We start from the raw sequence: 11,253 nt of genomic DNA, 5'->3' as shown, positions 1-11,253 counted from the left end.
ACCACAATAAAGTCAATATCTTTTTTTAAATATAAACATCACTTTATACTAAAAAGTTTCCGTTATATGTAAAATTGTGTTAAAATTTTTCAAAAAGCGACTAAAATGATCACTTTTTAAAAGTAGAGGGATCAAATGAATACGGAGACTAAAATGAACCCAAACTTAAAAGTAGATTGAAATAGTATATTAACCAAACAAATATAATAGAGGAATAAATACTTCTTCCAAGCTATATTTAACCTCCACTAATTAAAAAGATAAATATAATTGATTAATATTACACGAAAATTAAAAAATCGTAGACATTTAACAACTAAAACATTTATTTAGCCTAAATTTTATATCGAAAACAGAAGAATTGGACTAATGCTGTTATATTTCTCGAGGAGAATCCTCATTTAAGTGTCCTGTGGGGTTGGGGGAAGAAAAATTTCTCCATGGCCAAAAGGGGACAAGAATGAAAAATATGTTCTGTGTCTTTGTTTCTGGTCTCTATCCAATTTATTTATTATTATTATATATTTTTTTAGAAAAATCTTAAAATTAAATATTTATATTTAAAATTTACAAGATGTTATTTTGATATTGATGTTTTGAGACTCATTTATATTGATAATCTGAAAGGTGAAATTAAATGGAGAATAATTCTTAGTAAAACTTCCCCATACGACGTCTAAAAAAATTTCATAGAGAATTTCACATAATCGATAGACGAAATGGTAGCCATTTCCATCCCCGTCCTGCCCCGTCCCGATAACACTCTTAGGTTGAACAAAGGTCGAGGATAGGGTGGGGGGGGCGGCTTAATTGAATGGTCCTCAAAGTCACTGTTCACTAAACCCAAGGGGCACATACCGTTGACGGTGGAAAGCTATTATCTTTTTCGCCCCTTGCGTGGGGCCCACACACATGTCATATTCTTCTTAGTTCTTCATCATCATTCATGTTTCTTTTTTAGGTTAATAATAAAAAGTTTATTTCTTATCCAAGGCCCCACCACAATTGCTGACGTCAGCATGATTCCATTTTTCCTACTCATTGTTCTATTATTTTCCTTTGGTAAAAAAAAGTTACTTTTGATTTTTATATTTTGATTGGAGTAGCAATTTAATTTCTAAATTTTAAGATTTCAACATATAAAAATAATTCATGAACTTTAAATTTTAATGTTCAGAGTGACTATAACTCAGCGATAATTAACATATATTTTCAATTGTGAGTTTGATTCGTTACCCTAGATGGTGTACTAAAAAAAACTTATAACGATTTAATCTCTACATTTTTAAATTGGTAACAATTTAATTCATATAATTTAAAGTTTTGTAACGATTTTGTCCTTATTGTAAATTTTTTTTATTCAGTTTCTTATATATGTAGATCGATAAATTGAGGGACCAAATGTGTTTATAAATTATAAAGACTAAACCGTGACATGATAAAAATCGACACTTAATTTTAATGAGATTTTTTATGGTAGATTGTTACATACATCTAGAGATTAAATTATTACCAATTTAGAAATACAGAGATTAAATTATTACAAACTAAATTTCAGAGACTAAATCATTTGTATTAGCAAAAGTACACTGATCAAATTTTTTTAACTAAATTTAATTTAAATTATATTCTAATCATGAACTTAAAAAAAAGTAATATTTTGACCCTTTTATCTCTACATTGCTTTTAATTAATTTATAATATAATTTTCAAGTACTACTAATGTGTTAATGCAGATACATATATTTAAGTTACATGAGTTGGAGGTAAGGTTTTAAATATCGATGTCAATGAAAATGTCAAGGTCTCGATTTTATGGAAATATTGATGGAAATATCGATAAAATGTCGATGTCGATTGATATTTTTGTAATACATAAATTAAAAAATCGTAAAAAATATTTAAATTAACAAATAAACATTTTCATATTTCTAAATAAGTTACAAAATAATTAATATTGATATTATGTATATATTAGTGACATTTTGTTGATATTTTTTATATTTTGTCGATTTTTTTGTACTATGATGAAATGTCGATTTATCCCTCATATCGATATCAAACCCATAAAAACATAGACATGTCGATAGAAATATTGACGTATCGACGAATATTTAGAATCATGGTTAGAGGTGAGTATTGGATGTAAGTTGATAAAATAATATAAATAAGAACCAAACTGATCATGTTTTGAAAGTTTAGGGACTAAAATGAAACAAACCTAAACATCTAGAAACCAAAATAAATCTTTTTGAATGTCAAAATAAAACAAATCTAAAAATTTTGAACCAAAATAGGATTTAAACCTCATAAATTTCATCATATGTTCTACGCATATATTTTTTTTTTAATAAAATGTTCTAGACATAGTTTCAATTCTGTTAAATGTTTTAATTTGGTATCTATCGTCTTGAAAGCTTAAATTGGATTTTATAATTTGTCATACTTTACAATTGGTCACCGTCATTACCATATTAATATATGAAATATATATATATATATATTTTATTTTCTAACGATGATGAGTTGGTACCTTTTTTATTTAATTTATTGGGTCAGTTAATTGTATTAGAGTTAAAGTGAAAATTTGAAAAAAATCTAAGTGATTTTAGAAAAAAATTCTAAACTATAAAGAATAAATTTAACTTAAACGGTAAAATTGAGTCTAAATAATTATAGAAAATTGGCTTAAGTTAATTAAAACTATGTTGTAAAAGAAAAGAAATCAATATTAACAATTTGTATAAATAAATGGAAAAAAAAAAAGATAAAGAGGAAAATGCTATGAGAATAAAAAGAGAATATGGAATATAACTTCTTAATATCTTACCTATTTTTCTCTCTCTAGTTGGAAAGATCTTTGCCTCAATAATTAATGGAGGGAAGATTCCACTTCAGCAATGGCTAGAAAGAAGAGAGAGAATGATAAAGGAATAGAGATTATAGATTATTTTTCTTTTGATATGGTCATTTTGGTAACATTATTTTTTCTGATTTATTATTTATTGTTTCTTCTTTTTAATAAATAAAAATATAACTCTGTTTTTACTGTTTTTTATATTTATTGAAAAATATGTTTGTAATTGTTAGTGGGTAAATTTGAGTAGGACACGCGTTCGATGTCGGGAGCGACAGAGAGGCGCTAGACCACAAACAACGGTTACCACCGTACACTGTGTTGGCATGCGGGCATGTCGAGGATTGTCACCTGATACTTGCAAACGATAAGTTGCAGGCCTGCAAATGGGGGTGCTACCCATTGATTGTCGGGGACGTACATTCCACCGTCAGGACCTTGTACTGTTCGGCGCGCCCCTACCACTTCCTGGTCGGCTTTCCTGGTCGGCCATCCGCACCTATAAAAGGAAAGGACTTCACCTTTACATGGAAAATGTGTCACTGAAATCCTCAGGTGTCTACCCTACTCTCTTATTCTTATTATTAACTTGAGCGTCGGAGTGCCTTAGGCGGGATACCGCACCGGCATCGAGTTTTTTGATTGCAGTCTCGTTTGATCCTTGGAGCGAACGAAAAATTCAGAAAACCTATTAAATGCGCTAAATTATTAACAAACAATTTCATAAAATAAATTTATTTTTTGTAAATTAAAAAATAAATATTATAAACTTGATTCATAGCCTATTGAGAACATCCCTTGGATGGTAGACCTAAGGAAAAGTACCACATTTATTTTGTCCCAAAAACTTACTAGTAATTCATGGGACTTTATAAATCCGACTATACCTTTACACGAAAGACCTAACTCTCGCCAACGTTAATTTTTGTTATTATTTAATTGGATAAATAATGTCGGAGACTTAATCGATATGCTTATAAATAAAACTATATGGACTAAAACATAAATGCATAAATCATGCATAATGTTAAAAAGGACAAAATCCATGATGTGAGACTAAGGCACATTGACTAGTCATATAATAAAACTTTTAGTTGAAGTTAAAAATTAAAAGGGGAGAGAAAAAAAGAAGAACAAAAATATGCCTGAGAGTAATACCAAAATAATTGGATGTTATTTTCCTGAGGTCAAAGTGGTGGAAAAAGATACGTATCTCCGATCAAAAATCGTGAATTCGAATATCTACCTCACATATTAAAAAAAAGTGTGTAAAAGTGCACACTTTTATAGTATCGAATAATTGATAAAACATATAAATAAAACCCTAACATAGACATATTTATTAATATTAATATAACTTTTAACTTATTTAAATATGGTGAAAAACTTTATTTGTTAGGTTAAATATTTATTGTGAATTTTTTATTTTAAATTTTTTTAAAAAATATTACATCGAAATTTTTGATATTTTTATAAAACGACTGAAACAACGCGAAAAATCCAAACCCGGAAAGGAGAAGGGCCGGTGCGATCGCTCTTTCCCCCCACCTTGCTGGTCCTCCAAATCTCCTTGAGTATTCAAAGAAAAATTGTTTGATCATTCAGGTGTTGATGCCATTCCAAAGTGATCGAGAAATATGCTAATAAGTCGTTTAATGGCGATCCCAACAACAAAGGAACGAGCATTTTCGGGGACTAGCCCGCTTCCCATTACTCGACGAGGGAAATTCCTCGCGAAGATTAGAAAATGTATGTGGAGCGGGTTCATCTCTCTCGACCAGTTCAGGTGAATTGAGACCTCGACATTTTTATCGACATCGACATTTTAAACTTCAAACTAGAACCACTTCTACCCAACCATTAATTCTATTTTTTTAATCATATCTTATGCTTCTAATTTTTCATGCTTTTTCGTCTATTTTGTTTCTTAAGCCATTATGTTTTTAGTCTCTTAATTTGTATATTTTATGTTAAATTACAAATTTAATGGTTCATCTATTTAGTCTTTTTAACTTTAAAATAGTTTCAATTATATTTCTAAACTTGCAATTATATTTTTTTTTACAAACCCACATGTTGTTAACAACTACTATTTAAATGATGTTGATGTGATCACCTGATGGGTTTTTTATACAACATGATGGTGAGGGTGACGATTCAAACTTATGACCTTTTGGTCAGAGATAATTGCCTTAACCAATTGACCTAATGATCATGTGATAGGTTGACTCTAGTAACAAGAGATAATTTGACTTAATAGCACTGGACACAAGAGAATAAGTCAACTAATTAAATAAAATAATTCACTCATGGTATCACAATTAATGTGTTAAATCATCATTCATGAGATCAACCACAATGTCATTCAACCTTTAAACAATGATATTAACAATAATGATTTATTAAAACAAATTAAAATCGAAAGTTTTAGAACATAATTAAAAAAATTTAACACTTCAAAGATTAAATAAACACACTCGTCAAAATTCACGAGCAAAATTTGTAATATTAACCAATAAACTAATAAATTCTACAAAAGTAAGACCAACATTTGCGCCCCCATCTAAAAAGACAATTAAAAAGCAGCTAGGCCAAGGCCAACATAATTATATGATTAAAAACAAAATGTGTGATTAAGCATATTGAATTAGAAAAAAAAAAATCTAAATTTTTCCGTATTACTAAGATACATTACCATTATTGGAAATGGAACACCATGATTAGAATTCGCTACATTTTTTTGCAGCACACATTAATTATTTATAAACAAAAGTACAATATAAAAATTAAAAGAGTTTAATCACTTTATTTAATTCCTAGTTTATTCAAATTAACAATTAAAAAGAAAAAGAAAAAGACCCTGCCACGTCACCACCCCTCAAAATGCGCCACGTCATACAGTTCCCATATATAAAAGGCGCCTTAACGCTCCTTCCTCATTTCTCTGCCAATTACAGAGAAGAAACAAACGATTTCTCCTTTTACACTTTGACACATAAATTTTCACATATATATATTTTTAGATATATATATGAAATATATATATAAATATACACATTTACATATATATATTGATTTGAGGGTGTGCTGAATTAAGAAGTATAACGATTTGTTCCGAAATTTGGGAGAATTCGAAATCGGAAAGGGGGATTTTTCTGAGGAGTAGGGGGGGGAGGTTTTTGAAATTGGGATTTATTGATGCCGATGGCGGCGGGGGCAACTGATCGAGGGCGGCAGTTGGTGGTGCCGGCGGCGCCGACGGCGGTGACGGTGACGGACGCAATCGCGAAGGATGCGGTCCTGGCGTGGTTTCGAGGGGAGTTCGCGGCGGCGAACGCGATTATTGATGCGCTGTGTGGCCACTTGGGGCAGGTGAGCAGTGAGAGTGGATCGGAGTACGAAGCAGTGTTCGCTGCGATTCATAGACGGCGGCTGAATTGGATCCCGGTCCTGCAAATGCAGAAGTATCATCCGATCGCCGACGTCGCGGTGGAGCTCAAGAAAGTGACGGCGAAGAAGAAGCAGGAGAAAGGAGACGCGGCCGGCGAGGGCGATGTTCAAATGGTGGAGGAGGAGGAGGAGGAGAAGATGAACGAAGAGGAGGAAAATGGAGGTGAGATGTGTTTGGATGAGAGAGAATTTGGTGAAGAGAAGGCGAAGATCGAGGAGATGCCGATGGAGAACAACGAAATCGATGGCGGAAGAAATGAGGCACTGGCTCCAATTGAAGAGGAAGATTCAATCGGCAGCGAGATTACTGATTCAGGTAAGTATAATTCTGCTCTCTCTCTCAATCAATCGATGAAATTCTCTTTTAATTCACTTTTCAAATTTGATTTCTCCTGATCTCGGAACTTGAACACGAATGCCACAGTTCACGATCTAACAGCCAAAAAAACAATTGATCTCTGAAATTTTTAATCCGTCCGAGAAATTTCTCAAAATTCCGTCTCTGTTTGATGAACAGTAGGATTGAAATTCTGAATCCAGAAAACGTTTGTGCATTTCTGACTGTTGTTCAGGAAACCAGCAACAAGCGTAAACAACAAATTCTTTTCCACATTCACAGGATTCAAACAGAAACAAAAATTTCAGAGTCAGATCCACGATTTTAGTCTTTTCACAGAATTCCTTTTTCGTCAAATTTGTTCAGCTACGAATTTCCTCCAACTACCTTTTTCAATTCATCCGAAAAAGCCAGAAAATCAAAATCATTACGTTTTTTCAATCCCTAGCTTCACTTTTACGCAAATTTCCTTTTTCTCCTTCAAAAGAATCAAAGAACAGAATCAACAAATTTCAATTCCGAGCCAAATTGACTGCGGCAAATATCTTCCCGAGGTTTAAGCGAGGGTTTGAGAATTTCGAGGTGGAAGAAAAAGTTAAGCTGTTACAAGATTCTACAGTTAGTTCCGGAATGACCAATACTGTCAGATAGGCTAAAATGCCTCGAGATGGAAGATTAGTTTAATCAGATCAAAACCCATCTTGCAATCTCAGCCGTCCATTTCTCTCAAACCATTTTCTACAATTATTATTCTTTTTTTTTATTTTTTTGTGGGTAGGTTTGAGGGGACTTTTTTGACATATTTCATTTTCTTTCTTTTAATGCCTTTGACGACAAATTTTAATATGTATTTATATATATTTTTTATTGTTGAGCGTGGGTCTTGCATATACCCTTTATTTTAAATATATTTAATATGTAAAATTCTTTTTATTTAGCTAAATTACAAATTTCATCCTTGTAATTCCTGTATAGTTCTAATTTGTTTTAACTGAGTTTAATTTCTACTGTTTAAGCTTAGTTTGATTCTTACAGATTTAAAAGTTTCAATTTGGTCCTACAATTTGGGTTGGTTTCAAGTTTTTCTCTGATGATTTTTGATAAATCTTACAAATTATTGATGTGTTTTACTCACAAAAAAAAAAAATCATATTTTTCCTCAACCCTATTGATACTGGATTAAAATTTTTTAAATTGTAGGGACAAAATTGAAATTATATATAAATTATAAAGACCAAGATTGTAATTTCAAAATATCTAGACCTGTAAAATCAAAGCCTATGTGATGGCCGCTTATAGCATAAAACTTGTCACGGACAATGAGTTGACTAAGGAGGCGCAAAAAACCATCTGGCTCCATTTCTGAACATATTTTAAATTTCCCCATCTCATTAAATGCATTAGTTTATTTGTTTGTTAAGTAATTTATTGAGATTCAGATGTAATTTTATTTATTTATTTTCTTTTGGGAATTAAAAAAAATGGACAGGATCTCAAGGAGGAGTGCAGGCCACATCAGCAGAAGTTGATGAGATATGCAGCAATCATGGTGACTGTGAAGCACGTCCGGCGCAGATGAAGTTGACAAAAGGTTTTTCCGCCAAGGAGCCAGTAAAAGGGCACATGGCGAGTTCTTTCTTTTCAATAAAATTTTTTTACTCCCCCCAATCCAATCGAATTCAATTCAATTCAATTCCCCTTTTTGTTGAAAATGGGAAAGTGGTTTCTTTTTTGTTTTGTTTTTACTGTTTTCATTTGGTGACACTTGGTGGGCAGGTGAATGTTGTGAAAGGATTGAAGTGTTATGAAGACATTTTCACCGAATCTGAATTGGCCAAGTTGAATGATTTTGTGGAGGACCTTCGCTCTGCTGCAAAGAATGGGGAGCTCTCTGGTTCGTTTCTCCCTCTGCTTCTGTCATAATCATATCAGCATTCTGGATGATTCTTTTTCATTTTATCTTTATTTGTATCCTATCCTGCTTGCTTTCATTTGATTCTCTATTATTGATTTTGGTTAAATTTCAATCTTAGCTTCCATTTTGGATTTTTTATAGTTCTTTGTGCCCTGTTTTTTAAAATACAAATTCGGTGAAAAATATGTTTAGTTGATTGCCATTTGAAGTTGACTTCCTTATAATTGAAGTTGTGCAATAACTCTTTAACATTTACTATTTCATTACATTTCTTGAATACTGTTTTTGATTGGGACCGTACCCCTTCTGCAAAAAATTGATAGGTGTTGGAAAAAGAAACAAAAAAAAAACTCAATCTTCTAATATGCATTTATATTTCTTGGCTGTCAATTTGTTAGTAAAACATCTAAATATCATTCCATTTTGTTTCTTTTCTCGAGGCTTTGAACGTTGACAAAGACCTTAAATATTTGTGTCTAACAGGTTTTCATGAAAAGGGAAATATAGAGATAAGGAAATTTGTAAAAATATTTGACACCTCCATTATTCATATACTTATATTGCTGATATTTTTATTTGAAACATTTTCTCCATTCATGAAAATGTTGACAGAAGTATTGATCAATATTTTATCCGTGGCTCTATTAAATTGGAGGAACTATATGATATGCTTATTTTGAAGGTCTTTCTCCAGAGTTTCTTCAAATTAATTTATTAATCAAACTGTGACATCATTTTCTTATCCAAAGCCAACATTATAAGATGTTTGCATTGGTTCTGCATCTGAATGAATATTCTTAATGGGCGCAGGAGAGACATTTGTTTTATTCAATCAGCAGGTGAAGGGCAACCGGCGAGAGATGATCCAACTTGGAGTGCCCATTTTTGGACAGATAAGAGAGGAATCCGCCAATAACAGCCAAACAAGTATGGCATTACCAGTCCCAATATTTTACTTCGTTGAAACCTATGTTATATTTGCCCATATAAACCGATGCTAACTTCTATAATAATAATAACATCTTCAACTTGAGTCGCTTCGTGGACCTCCGATAAAATTGAAACTATACAAAAGATTAGATTAGGTACTTGTGCAAGAATGATATGCACAAATTGAGAAAAATAACATTGCCAACTTGAAGATAGTTCAATGTGTCAAGTCATTAAGTTTCGAATCGACTAACTTTTATGGTAATTATATTGTCAACATGAACTAATTCAACGAATTAGTAACTTCTTTTTCAGAGATGGTGGAACAAATTTAACTTGACTTTTATAATAATAGTATAACCACTTGAACATAATTTTTGCTATTTTTTTTAATTATCGGTAATATGTTTGAATTCCTAATATTTTTTTTATAATAATAAGTTTTTATGATAATATTCTCCATCTTTACAGGCAACATAGAGCCAATTCCAGCTCTTCTTATGACCGTCATAGATCATCTTATTCAGTGGCAACTGATTCCAGAGTACAAAAGGCCAAATGGATGTCTCGTCAACTTTTTCGAAGAGGTATTCTATTTCTAAACAACAGATTACACGACCAGAGTAAAAGTCCAGATTTTGGTCTGAAAGCAGAGTTTTGTTTTGTTTTTCTTTGATGATGTCTGAAAATGGCAAGAAATCAAATTGAAGGAAAATGTGTGTTATGTCTTCACAGGGTGAGTACTCGCAGCCATTCCAGAAACCTCCACATTTGGAACAACCCATTTCCACTCTCTTCCTTTCTGAATCAACTATGGCTTTTGGGCGTTCTATTGTAAGTGATAACGAAGGCAACTACAAGGGGCCACTCATGCTGTCCTTGAAAGAAGGGTATGCCCTTAAATTCAAAGAGTGCTTATTTTGTTGCGACTCTTTGCAGCAGGCTCATCATTCAAATCTAACTTTGGTACTCAATCATGATTCTGAAACAACAAAATCCATGTTCATAATGAGAAGCGTGTAATTTTTCAGGTCTCTTTTGGTGATGAGGGGGAACAGTGCAGATGTTGCACGCCATGTCATGTCTGCATCTCCTAACAAAAGGGTCACGATTACGTTCTTCCGAGTCCGGCCAGACTACGATCAATGCCAATCACCGACCCCTCAAATGTCGAACGCCATGTCTCTATGGCAAGCCGGAGTTACAGGTGCATGCACTCTGCCTAGCGGAGCCCCATATGGGTACGAGGCGCTGGAAGTAATGCCCAAATGGGGGATTCTTCGTGCACCGGTTGTGATGTTAGCTCCGGTACGCCCTATGGTGATGAGCCCCGGAGGAAGGCCTCAGCGTGATGGTACTGGAGTGTTCTTACCATGGGCAGTTACTTCAAGAAAACCTGCAAAACACCTCCCACCCCGTGCTCGTAAAGGTCGGTATCTCACATTATCTTCTCCTGTTGAAACTCGCCAGCTACCGGAGTCGTCTCCCGAGCCAGGCATAAGCGTTTGAGTTGAAATCAATCATGTTGTGGCGGGTGTGGAGTCGAAACAAAATGAGTCTTGTCATTTTACTGATCTGAGTGAGTATTTTTCCCCTTCACCCCCAACACCAAAAACCATTTTATTTATTTGGATGCCATGCCATGTTCTTAGGGTTTTTTTTTTTTTTTTTGGGTTTCTTAGATGAAGTTGAGGTTCAAGTTTGAAGAGTGAACTACTAGAGGAGTTAGGTTCGAATTTTGTATTTACTAATTGTATTTAAATC

The 11,253-nt window shown here is 33.0% G+C and overlaps 1 protein-coding gene across 1 annotated transcript; it reads left to right on the top strand.

Moving 5' to 3' along the window:
* The first annotated feature begins 5,802 nt into the window (after positions 1 to 5,802).
* LOC111018453 (oxidoreductase, 2OG-Fe(II) oxygenase family protein) lies at positions 5,803 to 11,147 on the top strand. The gene is made up of 7 exons (XM_022294547.2): positions 5,803 to 6,623; positions 8,134 to 8,270; positions 8,421 to 8,538; positions 9,370 to 9,486; positions 9,961 to 10,076; positions 10,225 to 10,379; positions 10,521 to 11,147. Exons 1-7 carry the CDS (start codon positions 6,056 to 6,058, stop codon positions 10,996 to 10,998), a joined length of 1,689 nt encoding a protein of 562 aa, XP_022150239.1. The 5' UTR covers positions 5,803 to 6,055; the 3' UTR covers positions 10,999 to 11,147.
* Positions 11,148 to 11,253: the final 106 nt, after the last annotated feature.

The sequence above is a fragment of the Momordica charantia genome, assembly GCF_013281855.1.
Source record: "Momordica charantia cultivar OHB3-1 chromosome 9 unlocalized genomic scaffold, Mcharantia_2.0 BLBB01000009.1, whole genome shotgun sequence".
Taxonomy (NCBI): Eukaryota; Viridiplantae; Streptophyta; class Magnoliopsida; order Cucurbitales; family Cucurbitaceae; genus Momordica; species Momordica charantia.
The sequence above is the reverse complement of the archived record's forward strand: the minus strand, read 5'-3'. Positions and strand labels throughout refer to the sequence as shown.

Bases quoted from the DNA above. Each gene is read 5' to 3' on its own strand.
- LOC111018453 (XM_022294547.2), top strand. From the start codon at position 6,056: ATGCCGATGGCGGCGGGGGCAACTGATCGAGGGCGGCAGTTGGTGGTG. The intron at 8,539-9,369 runs GTTCGTTTCTCC...TAATGGGCGCAG, and splicing joins AAAGAATGGGGAGCTCTCTG to GAGAGACATTTGTTTTATTC. The intron at 10,380-10,520 runs GTATGCCCTTAA...GTAATTTTTCAG, and splicing joins ATGCTGTCCTTGAAAGAAGG to GTCTCTTTTGGTGATGAGGG.